We start from the raw sequence: 23,264 nt of genomic DNA on the forward strand, positions 1-23,264 counted from the left end.
GTGATTATTCTGAGCAAGAGGAAGAATTCCATCAGCATTGAGCATGCTCAAACTATTCAAGGCTTTATACACCTCTATCAGATCACCTCACTGTACTCTTCCAGCAGCTCTACATCCTTCTTGAAATGAGGCCTCCAGACTTGTATACAGTACTCTAGGTGTGGTCTGACCATTGCCTTATACAAGGGAATAATCACCTCCTTATCCCTGCTAGAAAAATTCCCATATATCATTGACAATACACCGTGAGCTACTCTTGCAGCCCATCTGCACTGCTCAGAGAACTTCATATCTGCCTACACAACCACCCCCAGGTCCCTTTCATTCTCTACCACTGTCAGTGTAGTAGTTGATACATTGTTGATACAGAGTTGACACAGAGTTGATACATTGCTCTGGGGTTGCTGTTTCCCATATGTAGTACTTTACATTTGTCAATGTTAAACTTCATTTGCCACCTCTCAGCCCATCTGCTCAACCTTTCCAGATCCTGTTGCAGCAGCATAGTGTCAGTAGTGTCCTTGACAACCCTGCCAACCTTCATATCATCTGCAGACTTGGACATTAAGCTTGGTATACCATCATCAATATCATTTATAAATATAGAAAACAATAATGGACCCAACACTGAACCCTGAGGGACTCCACTGATAACATTAGTCCACGATGAGCAGTGTCCATTGATTACCACTCTCTGTCTTCTCCCCTTCAACCACCCCTTTATCCATAGCAGCAATTTGCCTCCAATGCCACACTGCTCCAATTTGTGCAGTAGTCTTTCATGTGCAACAGTATCAAAAGCCTTTCTAAGAGCCAAGTATATAATATCAAAGTTATTCCCTGCATCCAGTTCTTTTGTGACTGCATCACAGTATCCAATCAAATTGGTCAGGCAAGAATTCCCCTTAACAAAACCATGCTGTGTCCGAGCTATAACTGAAGTCCTGTCTAGATGATCCTGCAGTGCTTCTTTAACCAGTGCCTCCTTTAATTTTCCTGGAACAGAAGTTAAACTCACAGGTCTATAATTACTTGTGTCAGCCTTTGATCCTCCTTTGTGAATTGGGGTTACATTTGCACATCTCCAGTCTATGGGTACCTCCCCTGAGTCCAAAGAAGCTCTCATAATTATGGCTAAGGGTTTGCTTACTTCCTTTGCTGCCTCCTTTAATATAACTGGATAGATTTTAATGTAGTTTCTATCCAAAAGTCACTAATAACTGGTAGATAAACTGCTCCCAAATAATTCTGATGGATGTATTCTCATCTTTATCGATGGAAATGTTATAAGGTGGAGAACTAAGAGAAAATTAATTGGCCAATAACGGAAAAATATAACTAAACATTTGGGTGATAGTAGAATTAAAATCAGAGTGGAGCCTGGCTGTGGACATGCATCTTTGTGTTGTTATTGTTACCAACTATTGATGTTCTCACATTCTCACCACCATAGATTACACGCAGCTTACAGACAAAATTATACTGGTGCCAAATAGCCTTATTTGCTTTGGCATAAAAACAAAACAATAACATTGATTATTTCATGAGTAATTCAATCAGAATGGCAACAGACTGAGCTACTCTGATTGAGAATGCTGTAAGTCAGAAGTGGTACAAGAGTAAAAATAAATTGTTAGCTTGAAAATTACTCAGTACAATTAGAGTTTTAAAAATATGTAATTGCATGTCTCTCTTGCCGTTTAAAATCCTTGGTAATGCCCTGTACTAGTGTTCAAATTGAATCGGAACACACCAGAATGCCACTCTAGTTGATAAATTTAATTTTTAAAATTAAGCTCAAAACATTGTGGTTGTTTAACTTTAAAAAAAAAACGTTTTATAAAATTTTAAATAAAAGGCCATAAAAATTTTATAAAATTTTTATGTGGCCTTTACTCAAGTTTAAACATGCTCTAATTAATTGTGATATCCAAGTATTCTCATAATATTTGCATAGTTGGATAAATTTTTGACAGAATATATTTAATCTTGTTTTTGTTGCCATATACAGTAAATATACATGGCAAAAAATACCATATAAACCATATTTCCAATAAATCTGCATATTACAGTGTTTTTGTGCCCCCCCCCCCCAAACATTTAGAGATTTTGTTGTATAGTGATCAAATTCCTTCTGCACTCAAAGTTTGAAATGAACACAGTAGCATACAATATGTGCAGTTACTTTAGAATTAAAGCAAGTATGTTTGAAATTCTGAAATTAATTTATGGTATGAGGGAAGTTCATTAGAGGTCATGACTTTGTCTTTGCTATTCACGGGCAAAATTAGCAACTCATTGATAATTAGCGATAGAGGACTCTTAAGAGTCTCTTAGTCCCACAGTTCTTAGATGAAGCATAAAACACACATTTCGCTTGTCTATTCATGAACAAGATTAATACAGCAACCTTTATTCATTTGTATTTTATTGTGGGAAAAGACTTATTGAGTTTTGTATGCATGATATTCATAAGCCAAGGAGGCCTATTTATCGTTGCTTTTTTTGTCGATTATCTTACTTTAGTATTGATTTATCATTTTGAATTAATTTAAGATAGGATAAAAATTAATCACATGAAGAAATTCAAAAGAAATTTTCAATTTAATTACACTGCCCAACAAAAATAGTTCATTCTGTAGTTGTATGGCTGTTTAATGGCACAAGGGCTGATAGAGCCAAGATGTGCCTACTTCTTATAGTAATTTGGTATAATGATTCCGAAAATACAAATTTAATGTTGCTATCCATGTCTAGATCCTGAAATATGATATAGGCAATTCATGGCAAAATTAGAAACTCATTGATAATTAGTAATGGAGGACTCAGAGGAGTTTCTTAGTCCCACAGTTCTTAGATGAAGCATTAAGCTGATAAAACACATTTTGATTGTCTATTCATGAACAAGATTAATATAGCAACCTTTATTCTTTATTCATTTGTATATTATTGTGGAAAAATTAATATTCAAAGATTATTCATTCACAACAGCATTTTACGGTATATCTTATTGAGCTTTGTTTGTATGCATGATGTTCATAAGCCGAGGAATGGCCCCATATTTATCATCTTTTGTTTTTGTTAATTTATCTTACTTTAGTATTAATTTATCATTTCGAATTAATTTAAGATAGGATAAAAGTTAATCACATGAGGAAATTTAAAAGAAATTTTCAGTTTAATTACACTGGCCAACAAAAATAGTTCATTCTGTAGTTGTGTGGCTGTTTAATGGCACAATGGCTGATGCCTACTTTCTGTAGTAATTTGTATAATGATTCTGAAAATACAAATTTTATGTTACTATCCATGTCTAGATCCTGAAATATGATATACCCTTATTTTAACTTTGGTACTAATACAGCCATTGTTTAATTAAGGATGAAATGTAAATATTACAAAAAATAAAAATATTCTGTGTATGATAATATATATTAATAAAATTAATTAAATTACAAAGTACTCTCAAATATAAAAATACTAACGATCAGATATATTTCAAGGATACATTTAATTAATCCTTGGAGATGTGTATTCCACTCAGAGTTTTTTTAAAATGCATTTTCTTTCCCTCTAAAAAAAAAAACCAGCAGTAATTTCCCATCATTACGGGATCCCAATAACCTTGGTATCATTTTCTGTCATTGTATGTAATATCTAAATAAAAGCAGTCCTGTTGCTCATCTTCTGAGATTACAGGAAAAAAATTTAAATGTGAGTGTCAAAAATTAATTTTTAAGGACAACCAACATTCAGCATGCCCATATATTTTTAGCTTTTTTTTTTTTTTTTTTAGCATTAGTAGAGGCATATGATGCAAGAAAGCAAGCTCATGCAGCATCAGACAAAAAAAACCCTCCCATTTCACCCCTCCATTCGTTCCAAATGCCTGTCCAGCTCAGCCTGAAATTTATTGAGGCTATCAACTTCCAAAACAAAAAATGGACATCTGTCCCACCAATCAACTACCCGCTAGCTAAAGGCAAATTTCCGCACATCTATTCTACAACTGTCTTTCCTCAATTTGAAACTGTGCCCCCTCAGGTTCTTAATCTGAGCAAGAGGAAGAATCCAATCAGCATTCAGCTTGCTCAACCCATTCAAGGCCTTATACACCTCAATCAGATCACCTTGCAGGTGTCTACTCTCCAGGCGCTGCAATTTGCAGAACTTAAGCCTTTCTTCGTAAGAGCACCCCTTTGTTTCCCTCACCAATCTTGTTGCCCTTCTTTGTACTCATTCTAGCAACTCTACATCCTTCCTAAAATGAGGCCTCCAGACCTGTACACAGTACTCTAGGTTTGGCCTGATCATTGCCTTGTATAACAGAATAATCAGCTCCCTGTCTCTACTAGCAATATTCCTATATATCATTGACAAGACTCCATGACCTGCCCTGGCAGTCCATCTGCACTGCTCAGTGAACTTCATATTTGACTGCACAATTACCCCCAGGTCTTTTTTACTTTCCACTTCCCTGAGTGTAGTAGAACACAGTTGGTACATTTCTCTTCAGTTATTGCTACCCATATGCAGTACTTTGAATTTGTCAATGTTAAACTTCAGTTGCCTTCTCAGCCCATTTGCCCAATTTATGTAGATGTAGCATACAGTCTTTAATGCCGTTAACAACCCTGCCAACCTTTGTATTATCGCAAACTTGGACATTAAACCTGATATACCTTCATCAGTATCATTGATAATTATACAAAGCAACAACGGGCCCAACACCAAACCCTGAGGAACTCCACTAATAACATTTGTCCACAAAGAGCAGTGTCCATTGATTACCACTCTGTCGTCTCTCACTCAACCATCCCTTTATCCATTGTAGCAACTTACCCTTAATGCCATACCTCCAATTTGTACAGCAGTCTTCCATGTGCAACAGTATCAAAAGCTTTCCTGAAATCCAAGTATATGATATCAAAATTATTTTTGGCATTCAATTCCCTTATGACCACATCATAGTATCCAATCAGATTGGTCAGACAAGACCTCCTTTAACAAACCCATGCTGTGTCTTAACTATTGCTGCAGTCTTATCTAGATGATCCTGCAATGCTTCTTTAACCAGTGATTCCATTATTTTCCCCATAACACAAGTTAAACTAACAGGTGTATAGTTACTTGTGTCATCTTTTGAACCTCCTTTGTGAATTGGGGATACATTTGCACAACTCCAGTCCATGGTGACCTCCCCTGAGTCCAAAGAAGCTCTCATAATTATGGCTAAGAATTTGCTTACTTCCTTTGCTGCCTCCTTTAATATAACTGGATAGATCCTATCCACCCCAGGTGCCTTTTTTATGTTTAACTTCAACAATTTCTCCTCCATTTTGCTCTCAGTTATTACAAAATCAGTTAGCTCCCTGTTAGAGTTTGATGAACTTCTGGCACTCCTCTCATTGAATAACTCCTCGTGTGTGAATGTAGATTCAAACTACTCATTTAGTTTGTTAGCTACCTGAGCATGATCATCAATAGTCAACCCATCTATGGTTAAGTGGTCCAATCTGATTCAGCCCTTTCCTTCTAGAGTTTATATAAATAAAGAACTTTTGCTGTTTTTCTTTGCGTCCTTTGCCAAGGATTTCTCGTAATCTGCCTTTGCCTGCCTAACCTTTGTGACTTGATTACAGACTAGTTTATATCTGCCATAGGCGTCTGTGTCACCTGACACAGACACCTATGGCAGATATAAACTAGTCGTCTGTGTCGCCTGACACTTTACATACATCCCATACATTTTTCTTCTCTGCCACAAGCCTCATTAGTTCATCTGACATCCATTTAGGCCTAAACCTTGAACAGTATTTCTTAGTTGGAATTAAAAGCCTAGTAGCCTCAAAAATTAAGTCCCTGTAGGCTTCCCATTTAGAATTCAACATTGGTAACATCATCATTTGATCCCACTGTACAGAATTTAAAAACTGTCCGAAGACCCTGTAGTCACCTTTATGAAAGCAAAAGCCTTTACCTTTGGCCTTGATGGTAGTTACATCTTTAAATAATTCCTACATCAATACATTGTGAGTACTGTCACCCAGTGGTTCCTTTATCTGCAAATTCTTAATGCATGAATAATCGCTGCTGATAATCAGATCAAGAGTATTACTCCCTCTGGTTGCCTCTCAAACATGTTGCTGTAGAAAACAGTCATCCAATAAATCTACAAAAGTCTTGCTAGTGTGCTAGTAACCAAACCACAAATTTCAGTCGATATCTGGAAAGTTAAAATTCCCCATTATAAGATATTCTGATTTACTGGCCCACTCTATTTCTCTGCATAATTGCTCATTATACTCATCAGATTCATTAGGCCTATAACACACACCTGTTCTCATATTTCCTTTCCCAGTGCTTATGTCTCAACATGCATTGTCCAACATCAATTGGATGCACTTTCTTGGATTTTATGTGTTTCTTAACTAACAGCATAACCCCTTCTCCTTTCCTCTCCTGTCTGTCCTTTCTGTGCACACTGTACTTCCCACATTCCTTCCAATTCTGCACTGCTTATGTCTCTGTGACACCATGTCTCTGATATCCCAACAATATCTGCCTTTGATATCTTGAGTAGCACTTCAAGCTCATCAAGTTTATTAACTATACTCCTAGCATTGGTGTATATGCAAGTATACATGCACCTGTTTCTTCTCTTAGTTACCCTAACACAGCCCATATATTTATTTGTTCCACAATGACTCCCAGCAGTCCTGGAAATCTCTATTGCCTTTCTTTCCAGGCTGCTACTCATTCTAATAGAAGCAGTGCAAGAATCGCTTTTGCCTCTGCCTGTGGCCACTGTTAATCTTTTAGTCTGTGTATTCCCCAAGCTAGCAGTTTTCTGACCCACCTAACACTGCCTCGATAACATCAGCAAATATTCTTGCACCCTTTCTATTTAAGTGTACCCCATCCCTGTAGAAACGGTCTCTGCTGTCAACAAGCACAGACTATTGCATTGAAGAAAATTTGATTTTTAATTTTTTAATTTGACTTTGATTTAGTTTCCCTAAAAATCCTCGTACTACTGCTGTAAATGATCACCAAGCATCCTGATGAATACCTTGTAATATTGTTTCAGAAACTTCATCAGTGAAAAATGTCCTTGTTTGAGGTACAACAAAAATTTTTCTTCAATTTTGTATCTCAAATTAGGAAACACTTTCCTTAAATAGCCATTGCCTTCTTTTTCTATCAAAATTCTCTATTAATACAAGTTTTGTTCTGCTCAACTAAACAAACATATTTTATATTACTTTTGTTTAGTATAAATTCCTTTCTCTTTTCCCATTGTAGCACAAAATAATGTTTTTTGTTGCATTGCTATCCTACTAGCATAAAAGGCAACATCTTGCAAAACCTCCCTGAAAGACAACACCAATTGCCTTAAGATCATTACAGATATTTCAAGCATAGTGAACTTTATTTCATGAAGAATCTTATTCATACATTTCTATATTTTTTTTTATGCCAACAGCATGAGCTAGATAAATTTATAGAAATTCATTTTCTGTTGTGTAACAGCACCACTTTTAACTTTGTTTTGATGAGTCAGTGAATAAACACTAATGACTAGGACCGTGATGAATCCTCAGTTCTCACATAAGACCATTAATATGTTTACCAAAATATGTAGTGTCTTCAACAATGAAATATTTTGGAAAATGCTTCATTATGTTTTCAATAAAGTACAGTGAAACCTCTATAAGCAACCACCTCCTCAATGAGACAACCTTTACAAAAGACCAATATTTCTTAGAATAGTTTTAAATAACTGTCCTGTATATTAAAATTATTATATTCTCTAAGTCGACCACTCTCTAACCTGACTATGACTGTTAAACCTTTTGTTTGGTGGCCAGCATATTCCATAGATTTCTAGGAATTTGTAATTCTCTAAGACATTGTCTTACCCAACCACGGTCGTTAATCTTGTTGTTTGGTAGCCAGTGTTTTTTACAGATTTCTATAAATCAGGAGTTTCTGAAGGGACTATATAAATATTCATAATAATTGCAATGAAACACACCAACTGTCTGTGACTGATATTTTATTAAAATTAATAATAAAATAAGACAGGATAAAATTTGTTGTAAAAATAAAAATAAAATACACTTACCGTACAGTTAAAAGCAATAAAATGATAGATAAATTAAAATATAAATAAAGTATGTGAAATTAAAAGTGATAAAAACAACAACCGTAGCTTTTAAAGATGACTGCTTCCTCTATCAGTAAAACTGAACTGTCGTGGCACATCCTTAAATAACATAGCAGGATCACAGCTCGCAACACATGTTACCTTGGGAGCATGGGCATTACCCTCACACATGCATGGAGACCAGAAATGGTTTGGGAGCGTGCCAGGCAGAACTGTTCGTCCTGTCCAAGAATTATGTTTTCAAAGAGGAGATGAATACAGACTCCTCTATCTCTATTGATGGTATTATGTTCCAAAGAACAAATCCGCAAGCTCTCGAGTTGCAGTTCCAATACCTATGAGAACAATGACAGCATCATCTGGAAAAATTTTGGTGGTGTTCTCTTCCCAGAAGTGTTCAGCCACAGCAAATTTCCCATAATCTGTGGACATTATTGCGTTAATATGTTCCCCATATGATCTTTGAACCTGCATTTTGTCTCTCCAACACAGCACTCCCCACAGTCCGGACATTTGATCTCATATATGATCCACTTGTACCCTCAATAAGTACAGGATCTTTTGCCTTTGACATGACTGTGTGCAATCTTTACCCTGGCAGCTGCACATAGCTTGTCTAACAAGTGTATAATATTCTAGAGATCTGCTCTGTTAAACCTGGATAGTAGAGAATGTGTGTGGTGGCAATGGGTGAGAATGCCTCTCTTCGCCCATGTTCCACTTCTCAGATATGTTTGTCCAAGATCTTCTGGGGTTCCCACATTTTCGGAGATCTGCTGTGACACATTTAATCTCCTTCCTTCTATCCTCAGGAAATACAGTGGAACCCAGTCCCCTATCCAATAAGACCCTAATTACACTGTTCTTATTATTAAAATTTCTCCATCTAATGCCGTCATCGTTGATTGTTCGCATAAGTATTGGAACCGCAAAATGGCTTTAAGAGCTTGCGGATTTGTTCTTCAGAACATAATACCGTCAATAGAGATAAGGAAATCCGTATTCATCCCCTCTTTGAAACTGTAATTCTTGGACAGGATGAACAGTTCCACCTAACATGCTCCCAAATCATTTCCAGTTTCCGTGCACGTGTGAAGGATAATGCCCATACTCCTACGGTAACACATGCTGCGAGCTGTGCTCCTGCTGATGTCATTTAAGGATGTGCCATGACAGTTAAGTTTTACTGTTATTAAAGAGGCAGTCGCCTATGAAAGCTACGGTTGTTGTTTTTATCACTTTTAATTTCTTATATTTTAATTTTATCTATCATTTTATCGATTTTAACTGCTAACTGATAAAATACAGTCAGTGTATTTTATTTTTATTTTTACAACAAATTTTATCCTGTGTTATTTTATTATTATTTTAATAAAGTTTCAGTCATAGATGGTTGGTTTTTTTCATTGCAGTTATTATGAATCAGAACTTTACCAACCTCAGAGGCCTATTTGAAGACTATATAAATATTGCTACCAAAGAGGTATTTCGATCATTTATTTCCGATTTATCCATCTTTGAATATAGACATGCTGGCAGAAAAAAGCAAAATGATAATTTTGAATTTAGAAATTCCAGTAAAAATTATAGAAATTACAGTAAAGGGTTTATCACAAAGACAGCTGGCAGGAAAATGTAATTGTGGTAAAATGCAAAATCAAAAAGTTTTACAAGAAAAAATAATATTAAAGAAAAGTGGATTTGGAATGCAAATAAAAATATTCAACAAGAAACATATCAACCATACCAAGAATTTAATGAGTTTACACTCACCGGGTTTGACGGTGCTAGATGAATTCTAGTGATAGGTCCAATACTACATGAAAAAGGTTTGAATTTTGCAAAAGCTTTTAAAAAAAAAGACATTTTCTGCTATCAATGGATGGCTTAGTAAATTTTGTAACAGAAATAACATTATTTTGATGACTGTGTGGTGAATGAAAATGATGTGGAACAGTGGATTTCACATTGCCTTCTTTAACGCAACAATATGAACCCAAAGACATCTTTTGATGTAGATGAAACTGGCCTCTTTTATTGTGCTTTACCATGTTTAAAGGTTATAATTCTTTTGGTTATAAAAAAGAAAAACAAAGAGTGACAATTCTTTTGTGTGTAAATTCTTTGAATCATTGATAATTAATACTGCACTGAGACCAAATTGTTTTAAAAACATGAATATGGCATCCATGAATGTTGATTGGTATGCTAATAAAAAGTATGAATGACAAATGCTATTTTTTTTCCGAATGGCTTCATAATTTGGATAAAAAAAATGGAAAAAAAAAAAAAAAATAGGAAGATACTATTATTAGATAATGCTCCATTTCATCTCAAAAATTTGAATTTAAATAATATCAATTTTTTATTTTTTTCCTGTTAATACATCAAGTGTTTGTCAACCACTGGACCAAGGGATCATTCAGTCATTTAAATTGTTCTACCGCTGTCTTGTTTTAACTACATTAGTAGCAAATATGGACACAGCACAAAATGTTAAAGAATTGGTTAAAAAAATTCACTAGCAGATGTTAATTACATAAAATTGGCCTGGAATAGTGTTAGTGAAAATACTATGCAAAAGTGTTTCAATAAATGTGGAATTAACTGTGATTGATACTGACTGACATGGAAGTTGATGTTAGAACTGATTTTATAGAAGCACAGAAAGAAATTGGTCAACTTGGACGGCAGATAAATGTAAACATCATTATGGAATTTGAAGAAGATTCAGTCACGTCTAACAATGATGGTGAAAACTAGAAAGAAGGAGAACTTTATGATTCTTCTAGGAACATTCACAACAATGGCAATTTGTGAAAATATGAATACAAATGATGAATCAGATGTTGAATAAATTAAAATTCCAATAGAAGAAAGTTTAAATGCTGTTTTAGGACTTAAAAATTTATCTCCTGATTTAGGTAATAATAAAACGTTTGAGCATGCTCAATGCCGATGGGATTCTTCCTCTTGCTCAGAATAATCACCTGAGAGGGCATAAATTCAAATTGAGGAAAGACAGATGTAGGATAGATGTGCAGAAATTTGCCTTTAGCCACGGGTAGTTGGTTGGTGGAACAGACCTCCATCACTTGTTGTTGAAGTTGATAGCCTAAACAAATTTAAGGCTCAGCTGGACAGGTATTTCGAACAAATGGAGGGGTGAAATGGGAGTGGTAATTTTTTTTTTTTTTTTTTTTGGCTGATGCTGAATAAGCTTGCTTTCTTGCATCATATGCCTCTACTAATGCTAATGCTACTTCCACTGCTGTGGCCAGGTACAAAACAGCTCAATTTTGTTTCTTTGATAAGTTTGGTCTTACAACTAAATCATTTAATTCTCCTTGATTTAATTAAGTTTTTACTTTCTGGATGGTAGGTAGTCTTAGTCATTTGAAACTGATGGGTCCATGTTGCAATATGGACCCATCCCTAGGCTCTTCATCCTCACAAGTTTCTTGATCCTGTGATTTTGATTGAACATGTCTCTGTAGATCTTCATGGGGTACAAGTTGTACAGGTCTGATTGCAGATGGTACATTGGATATTTAATACTTTTCTTTCTTTTCTTTTTTTTTTTTTTTTTTTTGGGTATCCTAGATATTTTTGTTATAGAGAAGTCGTAATCATCAAACCAAACTGCAAAGTTTTGAGTTTCCCATTTAACCACATTCTTAAATTTGTGGGTGCAAGTAATGCAGCATATGTTGAAGAGCCAAGATTTTATCATCCTCTCTAATTTGCAACCAAAGTAGAAAGAATATGCAGTTTAAGTTATAAATTTTCTTCTTCTGTAACTTTGTTGTAAATTGCCCACATGTACAATAATAATTGTATAGACAATTTTGTTTATCCATTGTAATGATGAAGAATATGCTGAATAAAGCTAACAAATGATAGAAATATTGAATAGTGTATATAAACAACATAAAAACTGCATAAATGCACCTTCTGCCAATGCTTTTTTGTTAATCAGACAATGAGAGTGCCGTCCTAGTCATACAGTGGGATGGAGAATAGTAGGGAAAGGGCATGAAAACCAATGACACATGTTTCTACTTGATGTCACTAATGTATACTGTTATGAATAATTTTGGCTTATTGGTGATAAAATCAATCTGCATTTAATATTCTCTCTGTGCAGTTATAGGTATTGTAAAAAAATACAAAATGCAGAATACAAGACATCAATTGTGACTTGAATATCAAAACCTTATTTTTGAAATCTGCACATAAATATTAACTAAACACAGTGATTGTTAAATTTGGAGGTAGCAACAGACTGTCTAATAATATCATAGCATGAGTTTGCCATACATGCTACTTCAGGTAGCAGCATATATGTCAAATTAATTTTATGCCAATTTTTTTCATGTTGACAATTTTACTCAACCATGTTGACAATTCCAAAAAATGATTGTTATCATGGTTGCATTATTAATTCTACTATGTTAATGAACATCATTAAGAGCAACAAATAGAAGTTTTTTATTGCTAATTTTTTCTCTGCACTTTACGGGTTTATGTACTTATTAAAAGTATATTAATTATTTATGTACTTTAAATTAATATAAATGATATATAGTTATACCAAAAATTGAGACACTTCATGACTTCATAAGTATTTTTAGATAAACATCCAATAATCCAAACTATCTAATAATCCAGCTCTGTCACAATCCCATGAAAGCCATATTATTGAAGTAACTATTATGTTAATTAATATTTTTCAATTGGAGTTTCTCTATAATTTATTGCCTAAACGTGCCTGGAGGTTCTGATTGGTAGGGAATATAAGTTGAATTGAAATTCAACTTATGAGTAGAGCCCTCCTAGAAACCCACACATGCCTAGCTCTATTATTTTGTGAGAAAACTCTTTGTAAGTTACATAAATCACCTTGTATATAAATATATTTTTTAAAAAATTTAAATTGCTGAAAATGACAGTAGAAATTGATGTTATGTAGGTTACTGCAAATCTCACCGATACAGAGGAAAAGATCAGAGTGGAAGTAGAAAAAATACCTATTCTTGCTACTGATAAACATGACCAGATATTGTCTTATATGAAAAGTATTCTTGAAGAGTTGCAGGCTCTGAAAACCTTTGAAGTAAGGTGATTTTATTTTTATACTTCTAATGAATAACCAAACATATTTATGTGTCTGTATGTATTTTAGTCCACAACTGTTGCTTATGTTTTTTACATAAGCAACAGTTGTGTTTTTTACGTAAACAACAGTTGTGTTTTTTACATAAGCAATAAGGAAGTATAAGAATAATGTTCTTATACTTCCATACATGATATATTTGCATGAATTTTTCACTTTTGATAATAGCAGAATTGTCTGCAGATGTAGGAAACATTTTTTAAAATCGCTAATGTTGTGGAAGATTAAAACAGAACACAAAATCCTGTGTGAATTAATTCTAAAGACTATGAATGACCAGAGGAGTTTAAATGTGGCTATAGTAAACAGTAAATTGGGATTGCTTTGGTGGAAATGTGTTTATGAGTTATGAAGTAGTAATGCACTTTGAGGTGGAACTGGAAGCAGGTTTGATGGGAAACACTGCAGGTTTCTAGGCTTTCAGTATAGTTAAAATGTCCAGTGAGCATAAGTAGTGGCTTGAAAAAAAAAATCACAAACAAGAATAGCATACCTATAAAAATCACTCATAACAAAGAAAATTTGAGAACGAAGGTAGCCTGTGTGGACGTAGCTTTTTGCCGCTCCTGGAACAGAGAAGTTTTTTCTGATTTATTTTCTGTTTTATTAGCTTAAATGGCATATTAACTTATTTTCTAAAGTAGCTTTATATTCCTATTTACGATACTTAGTTTAAAGTAACTTAGATAGAGATTTTGTAGGTATTACTTATCAGTAAGGGTACCAAATCCACGTGTTTACCTTTCGTAAATTGCCGCCATTGTTACGCAATACAAAATATCTCGAACTAGATAGCATAAGCTTAATATAGTACAGCATAGTACATAATATTGTCAATTAAACAGTAAAATCTATTAATCTTGTTGAACTTCATTGTCAATTAAATTGTACTTTTAACTATACATATAACGACTTAGGTTACGTAACATAAATAATTAGTAAAAATAAATAATTAATACTTAACTTGGTACAGAAGTTCTTTAAAGGGATTTCGTAGATAACACTCGATACTGAAACATAAATATAGCGTTATAACTGTGTTGGGATACTAGTTTAGGGTTTTAATTTTGTACTGAAATTGAAATTTTATTGAAATTAAATCGAAATCATGACTCAGATCAGAGCAGCAAAGCAAAAGGCTCAAGCTAATGGGAGGTGCTGTGGCTCAGGGGAGAACTGAGGGGGGCAGTTGCCCTCTGAATCACAGCCTTTTAAAATGCACTACTTGCTTGATGTTTGTGGAGCAGTCGAGTACGGGACATGATACTGCCATGGGGGATGTCTTTGTATGTGCGCGATGCAAGGAGTGTAAGGAAATCGGGCGACAACTCAGTGTTGTTATGGGCCTATATGAGAGCTTGAAGGACAGGGTGGATGCCCTCGAAGGATTAAAAGTGAGGACCCATCAAGCTCTCAGCTGCCCACACCAATGCCAGAGCTTGCACTTGGTCATCACGCAACACAGCGGCAGCCCCCAAGGCAGAATGCGCTGGTCCCAAAGGAACTAGTAGTTGTTGGTGACTCTATTGTCAGGGAAGCATGCTTTGTAAAAAGGATAGGTGGAACAGGATCAGGGTATGTCTGCCAGGGGCAAAGGTTGATGACGTAGAGCAGATATCATCTTTTAAGGGCACAAAAGGTGATATAGTTGTACATGTTGGCACTAATGATATTAAGAGTAGGAGACCGGCGGAATTACTTAAAAAGTACAGGTCACTGTTGAAAAAAAGCTGTGAATTAGGGTTGAATTTGAAAGTGTCTGCAATTCTGCCCAGACACGATAGGAGGGAGTATATGATGAGAGCCCTGTCAATCAATTCAGCCCTGGAAAGATTGTGCAGGGCTCAATGGGTAGAATTTTTTTCAGCCTGGTCTGTACTTGTTAACAGGAGAGACTGCTTCTAAAGGGATGGGATACACTTAAATGGAAAGGGTGCAAGAATGTTTGCTGATGCTATCGAGGCAGTGTTAGGTGGGTCGGAAAACTGCTAGATTGGCGGGATACAAGGACTAATAGATTAACAGTAGCCATTGGCAGAGGTGAAAGTGATTCTTGCACTGCTTCTATTGGAATGAGCAGCAGCCTGGAAAATAAGATGCAAGATATTTCAGAGACAGCTGGGAATCATTGGGGTACAAGTAAACACATAGGTTGTGTTAGGGTAGCTAAGAAAAAGAACAGGTGCATGTATACTTGCGTGTACACCAATGCTAGGAGTTTAGCAAATAAATTTGATGAATTTGAGGTATTGCTCAAAACATCAAAGGCAGATATTGTTGTGATTTCAGAGACGTTGGTGTCACACAGATATAAGGAATGCAGAACTGGAATTTGGGGAGTACAATGTCTACAGAAAGGATAGACAGGATAGGAAGGGAGGAGGTGTTATGCTATTAGTTAAGAAATACATAAAATCCAAGGAAGTGAAGCCAGTCGACATCGCTGGACAGTGCAGTGTCGAGTCAGTTTGGTGTGACATAAGCATTGGGAGATCAAAATTGAGAGTAGGAGTGTGCTATAGGCCTATTGACTCTGATGAGTATAATAAGAAACTGTACAGGGAAATAGAGTGGGCCAGTAAATCAGAGAGTGTTATATTGGAAGATTTTAATTTTCCAGATATTGACTGGAATTTGGGGGCTGGTCACTCACACAGTAGCAAGGCTTTTGTGGATTTATTGGATGATTGTTTTCTACATCAGCATGTTCGGGAGGCAACTAGAGGGAGTAATACTTTTGATTTGATTATCAGTAGTGATTCTTCATGCATTAAGAATCTGCAGATAAATGAACCACTAAATGGCAGTGATCACAGTGTGCTGAAGTGGGATTTACTCAAAGAGGTAACTATCATTAGGAGTAAAGGGAAGGGTTATTGCTTTCGTAAAGGCGACTATGATGGACTGACACAGTATTTAAATTCTATACAGTGGGACCAACTGATGATGTTACCAACAGCAAATTCAAAATGGGAAGCATTCAAAGAACTTATCTTGGAAGCTACTAGGCTTTACATACCAACTAAGAAATATTGTTCAAGGTTTAGGCCTAAATGGATGTCAGATGAACTAATGAGACATATGGCAGAGAAGAAAAATACACGGGATACATACAAATTAACACGTGACACAGAAGCCTATGATAGATACAAGTTGATCTGTAACCAAGTTACAAAGGAGGTTAGGCAGGCGAAGGCAGATTACGAGAAATCTTTGGCAAGGGATGCAAAGAAAAACAGCAAAGAGTTCTTTACTTGTGTAAACTCTAGAAGGAAGGGGATGAATCAGATTGGTCCACTTGATATCGATGGGTCAACTGTTGATGATCCTGCTCAGGTAGCTAACAAATTAAATGAATATTTTGCTTCGACATTCACACATGAGGAGTTATTGAGCGAGGGGAATGCCAGAGGTGTATTCAACTCTGCCAGTAAGCTAGAGAATCTTGTAATAACTGAGAGTAAAGTGGAGGAGAAATTGTTGAAGATAAATACAAGAAAGGCACCTGGGGTGGATGGGATCTATCCAGTTATATTAAAGGAGGCAGCAAAGGAAGTAAGAAAACCCTTAGCCATAATTATGAGAGCTTCCTTGGACTCAGGGGAGGTACCCATGGACTGGGGATGTGCAAATGTGACCCCAATTCACAAAGAAGGATCAAAGGGCGACACAAGTAATTATAGACCTGTTAGTTTAACTTCTGTTCCCGAAAAATTAATGGAGGCACTGGTTAAAGAAGCACTGCAGGATCATCTAGACAAGACTTCATTATAGCTCAGACACAGCATGGTTTTGTTAAGGGGAAGTCTTGCCTGACCAATTTGATTGGATACTATGATGCAGTCACAAAAGAACTGGATGCAGGGAGTAACTTTGATATTATATACTTGGATCTTAGAAAGGCTTTTGATACTGTTGCACATGGAAGACTACTGCACAAATTGGAGCAGTGTGGCATTGGACGCAAATTGCTGCTATGGATAAAGGGGTGGTTGAGGGGGAGAAGACAGAGTGGTAATCAATGGACACTGCTCATCGTGGACTAATGTTATTAGTGGAGTCCCTCAGGGTTCAGTATTGGGTCCATTATTGTTTTCTGTATTTATAAATGATATTGATGATGGTATATCAAGCTTAATGTCCAAGCTTAAGTTTGCAGATGATACGAAGGTTGGCAGGGTTGTCAAGGACACTACTGACACTATGCTACTGCAACAGGATCTGGAAAGGTTGAGCAGATGGGCTGAGAGGTGGAATGAAGTTTAACATTGACAAATGTAAAGTACTACATATCGGAAACAGCAACCCCAGAGCAATGTATCAACTCTGTGGTACTACACTGACAGTGGTAGAGAATGAAAGGGACCTGGGGGTGGTTGTGCAGGCAGATATGAAGTTTTCTGAGCAGTGGAGACGGGCTGCAAGAGTGGCTCATGTTGTATTGTCGATGATATATAGGAATTTTTCTAGCAGGGATAAGGAGGTGATTATTCCCTTGTATAAGGCAATGGTCAGGCCACACCTAGAGTACTGTATACAGGCCTGGAGGCCTCATTTCAAGAAGGATATAGAGCTGCTAGAACGAGTACAGAGAAGGGCAACAAGATTAGTGAATGGAACAAAGGGGTGCTCTTACGAAGAAAGGCTTAAGTTTTGCAAATTACAGTGTCTGGAGACTAGGCACCAGCGAGGTGATCTGATAGAGGTGTATAAAGCTCTGAATGGTTTTAGCATGCTCAATGCTGATGGGATTCTTCCTCTTGCTCAGAATAATCGCCTGAGAGGGCATAAATTCAAATTGAGGAAGACATATGTAGAATAGACGTGCGGAAATTTGCCTTTAGCCAGTGGGTGGTTGGTTGGTGGAACAGACTTCCATCCCTTGTCGTGGAAGTTGATAGCCTAAATAAGTTTAAGGCTCAGCTGGACAGGTATTTCAAACGAACAGAGGGGTGACACGTACATTACAGCAGGTCCTCCCCACTGTCATTAGTGGATAGGGACAATAAGGATGGACATGAAGGTGGCAAAGAAACCAACACAAAGAGATGAATGGTCACTTCTATAACTGACTGTTATGAATTTATTCAAATGTAATTATGCTGGTACAGGTCTACTACCTCGTGTCAGTAGATCTGCACTGAAGTAAATGGTTGATGCTGAAGTATGTCATTATTTCAACAAAAGTTTCAAACTTTTCCAGGGATTGTTATTACCTTCATTAAACAGAATAATTCTTCCCTCAGAAGTTTCACACATTGTGATAAAAAAAATAGAGCACGATCACTCTATAATGAAAATTTCTACTAAGAAAGATTCTGAAATCTATTTTGATGAAAAGTTTCTGTTTAAATCCCATATAGTAATAGTAATGGTAATAGAGGCATGTGTTGCAAGAAAGAAAGTGTATGAGCTTATGTAGCATCAGCCAAAAAAAAAAATTCACGCAACCATTCCCTCTAAATGCTTGTCCAGTTCATCCTTGAATTTATTTAAGCTATCAACTTCCCCAATGACAGTTGGAAGTTTGTTCCAGCAATTAACCACCTGCTGGCTTAAGGCAAATTTCCGCACATCTATTTTACAACTCTGTTTCCTCAATTTGAATTTATGCCCCCTTAGGTTCATAATCTGAGGAAGAATCCCATCAGCATTGAGCTTGCTCAACCCATTCAAGGCCTTATACACCTCAATCAGATCACCTTGCAGGTGCCTAATCACCAGAAGCTGCAATTTGCAGAACTTAGCCTTTCTATATAAGAGCACCCCTTTGTTCCCTTCACCAGTCTTGTTGTCCTTCTCTGCACTTGTTCTAGCAACTCTACATCCTTCCTAAAATAAGGCTTCCAGACCTGTACGCAGTACTCAAGGTGTGGCTTGACCATTACCTTATACAAGGGGATAATCACCTCCTGATCCCTGCTCGCAAAATTCCTGTATATCATTGACAAGATCCCACAGCCTCTGGCAGCCAGTCTGCACTACTTAGAAAACTTCATATCTGACTGCACAATTACCCACGGGTCTTTTTCATTTTCTATCACTGTAAGTGTAGTACCACACAGTTGGTACGTTCCTCTGGGGTTACTTCTACCTTTGCATTTGTCAATGTTAAACTTTAGTTGCCACTTCCCAGCCCATCTGCCCAAATTTTTTAGATCCTGTTGCAGTAGCCCACTGCCATTACTGTCATTATTAATTCCTCCAACATTTGTATCATCTGCAAACTTGGACATTAAACCTGATATACCTTCATCAATATCATTGATAAATATACAAAACCACAGTGGGTCCAATATCCTGTGGAACTCCACTAATAACATTAGTCCATGAAGAGCAGCATCCGTTGATTACCATCCTCTGTCTTCTCCCACTCAACCACCGTTTTATCCATTGTAGCAACTTACCCTTAATACCATTCTGTTCCAATTTGTACAGTAGTCTTTCATGCCAAACAGTGTCAAAAGCTTTCCTGAAATCCAAGTATATGATATCAAAATTATTTTATGCATCCAGTTCCTTTGTAACCACATCATAGTATCCAATCAAATTTGTCAGTCAAGACTTTCCCTTAACAAACCTATGCTGTGTCTGAATTATTGCTGCAGTCTTGCCTAGATGATCCTGCAATGCATCTTTAATCAGTGACTGAATTATTTTACCTGGAACAGATGTTAAACTAACTGGTGTGCAATTACTCGTGTCACCCTTCGATCGCCCTTTGTGAATTGGGGATACATTTGCACATCTCCAGTCCGTGGGGGCCTCACCTGAGTCCAAGGATACTCTCATAATTATGGCTAAGTGTTTGCTTAATTCCTTTGCTGCCTCCTTTAATATAACTGGTTAGATCCCATCCACCCCGGTTGTCTTTCTTATGTTTAACTTCAACAATTTCTCCTCCACTTTGCTTTCAGTTATTACAAAATCATTAAGCACCCTGCTACAATTTGATAACCTTCTGGCATTTTCCTTCCTTAATAACTCCTCATGTGTGAATTTAGATACAAAATACTCATTTAGTTTGTTTGCTATCTAAGCAGGATCATCAACAGTTGAACCATCGATATCAAGTGGACCAATCTGATTCATCCCCTTCCTTTTAGAGTTTATATAAGTAAAGAAAATTCTTGCTGTTTTTCTTAGCATCTTTAATATTAACAATATTAAAGAATAGTGCAATTTGCAGGCTATGACTGCTTAAACAAAATCTGATCCATGGCCCTGTTCTTCACACTATAACTGCTGCCAATACTGATCTCAGTGGCATCAGTAACATTATTAAATAATGTTATATTAAATATCGTGACTACAGAATTAAGTCAGGATTTGAACATACCAGATCTAGAAATAAAATTTATAAAAACCTTGAATACACACCCATAGACAAGATCATTCAAGCCAGAGTGTTGAATCATTTTTAAATTATACAGCTTAAAATGGATTCCCCATCCTTTGTGGAACAAGATGTCATGGCACCCCCCCCCCCAAAAAAAAAAATATAGAGCTATGTATTTCTGATGCGCTTGTACTATATTTATACATAGTATTACTATACTATTATTATTGGTTTTTTTTTTTTTTTTTTTGTATGATGCTTGTTATATTTTGTATGTTAATTTTGAAAGCTATGTGATGTTATGACTGTTATGTGTTCTTTATCTATCTTTTGTATTTAATTTACACTTATTCCTTGTTTATGTAATATTTAGCTCACAGACAATTGAAAATTAATTTAATCTGAAAACCATTTATTTTGTAATGCAGCATTTCTCCTCTTTGCCCATGTGAGGAATTGAAGGGTGCTATATAACCTTTTCAAATAATTAATTCAATTATTTGGAAAGTTTATGTTGCCATCTGCTAGCTGTTATTCTTCCAGTGTAAACCCCTCTAGCCTGTGTCCAGTGTTGGTTGATAATATTATATCAAATTTTCTTAAAAATAATAAAGTGATATTTATTTAGATAGATAGTTGTCATTTTTGTTGTTACCTGCTACATTAGCTGGGCTTAATTAATGGTTGAATGACACAGGTTTCATCATCTTGCAGAGAAACATTGGCATTTCTACATTTCCATTCCCACAAGATAACTATCCAATTCTGCTTTGAACTTCGCTGACTTCCTGGAGAAAAGCCTTCCAATATTTGATGTTTTCATTTGCCAGTATTCTCTTTTGGCTTAAGAACTTTTATTGATATTCCTAGGTTTGTTTTAATTGATTCATTGCATGTTCAATGATTACTGTATGCCTTACTGAAATAACAGGACCCCCACCTCATGAGTTGTGCAGTTACACTCCCAGTACATCTGATAACACTGGCACGTGGTTTGCTCTTCTTTTTATGTCTGTATGCTTTCATTCTTCCAGTCACATAGCTCCCTGAAGCAATGTGACTAGAAGAAGAAGAATGCTTTCATATTCTAATTTTTATGCCCCATAAATTATTAGAGTATTCGAAGAGGATTGAGATCCTATTGCTATCCTATTTCTTCCCTCACTTTACCTTTTTTAACCTCAGCTTATTACTTACCCTCTATTAATATCCCAACCCCTCATCTTATGTTTATAATTTATCTATATATTTGTTCAGTCTGCTAGCTGTTATTCTTCCAGTGTGCTGCTAAAATTTCAATAAATTATTACATTTTTCTGGCTCAGACCTGTTTGCCTGAAACATTACAGCTGCTACTGTGAGTTAATAGTTTCACTGAAGAAGGATTGTGACTTGAGAGGGCTAGCCATATGGTCGATTCCCTGCCACAGCTACTTTTCTCATTAAGCTGGGAAGGTTCTCTAGCCAAAACTATACATTCAGCTTGCTCACAGACAACTGAAAATTAATTTAATCTGAAAACCATTTATTTTGTAATGCAGCATTTCTCCTCTTTGCCCATGTGAGGAATTGAAGGGTGCTATATAACCTTTTCAAATAATTAATTCAATTATTTGGAAAGTTTATGTTGCCCTCTAATCCTTTTATTGGGAACATTTTTAAGCCAACTGAAGTGTTTATCGAACAGAATGCTGAGATATTCCAAGTTCAAAAGCTGCTTTTTTTTGTTGGCTTTCCTGAAAATGAGTTGCAATGTATTTCTTCTTCTTATTATTATTATTATTATTATTATTATTATTAACATGTACAAAACAGCAAACAACGTGCCTGAGGGTGCAGCTACAAAGAATTATTACATAGCTTCAAAGCAGAAGCTTGGAGTATACATTTCCCAAAGTAAAGAAAAAAGTAAATGTACAGATAAAATAAAACTAAATAAATAAAAGTAGGACTCATCCGTCCTATTTAAGTGAACAGGCAGAGCACTGGTATTTCTTCACACTCAATCAGAGTCTTAGAACTTAAAAGAAGAGTCTGTTTTAAGTCAGGTACCGGATGAGGTTAGCAATTTCAGTTGCCTCTTGAAGTGTCCGGGGGTATCAAATATCTCAATATTTGCTTTGTTCATTGATCTTGCAGTCCTGTTGTAGAAGTTGTAGTATCCATAATTTGTTCTCGCATAGGATGGTTTCAGCAGTGGATGGTTTCTTAACGCTCTTGTCGGAGCGTTGAAATTTATTTGTGAGACGAGATGAGGGCAATTCAGAGTACCATTTAACAGCTGGTTAAGAAGGAGTAAGTCGGCTTTATCTCTTCTTTTTTCCAGCGTTTCGAGTCCAAAGAATACACACCACTCTTGGTAGGATTTCTCATAGTATTCAAGGCCACTTTTAAAGCAAATGTACTGGATTGCTCTCTTTTGAATATTTTCAATTTCTAATTTTTGGTAAGCAACATGTGGGGACCAGACCTGTGAGGCAAATTCTAGGGCTGGCCTAACATAGATTTTGTAAAGAAAGATGAAAAGTGCCAACTGATTGAAGTCTCGGTTAATTCTTTTCAGGAAACCTAGTTTTTTG

General features: G+C 36.1%; 1 protein-coding gene across 1 annotated transcript in view; it reads left to right on the forward strand.

Moving 5' to 3' along the window:
• Positions 1-23,264, forward strand: part of LOC150077899 (uncharacterized) — a 62,100-nt gene that overhangs the window by 17,442 nt on the left and 21,394 nt on the right. The window contains exon 4 of the mRNA XM_090384398.1: positions 13,143-13,286. Within this exon, the coding sequence (XP_090240524.1) occupies positions 13,143-13,286 (144 nt within the window). The remainder of the gene's footprint in view (positions 1-13,142; positions 13,287-23,264) is intronic.

This window comes from Mastigoproctus giganteus, chromosome 11 (assembly GCF_048544385.1).
Source record: "Mastigoproctus giganteus isolate SK-2022 chromosome 11, ASM4854438v1, whole genome shotgun sequence".
Classification (NCBI taxonomy): domain Eukaryota; kingdom Metazoa; phylum Arthropoda; class Arachnida; order Uropygi; family Thelyphonidae; genus Mastigoproctus; species Mastigoproctus giganteus.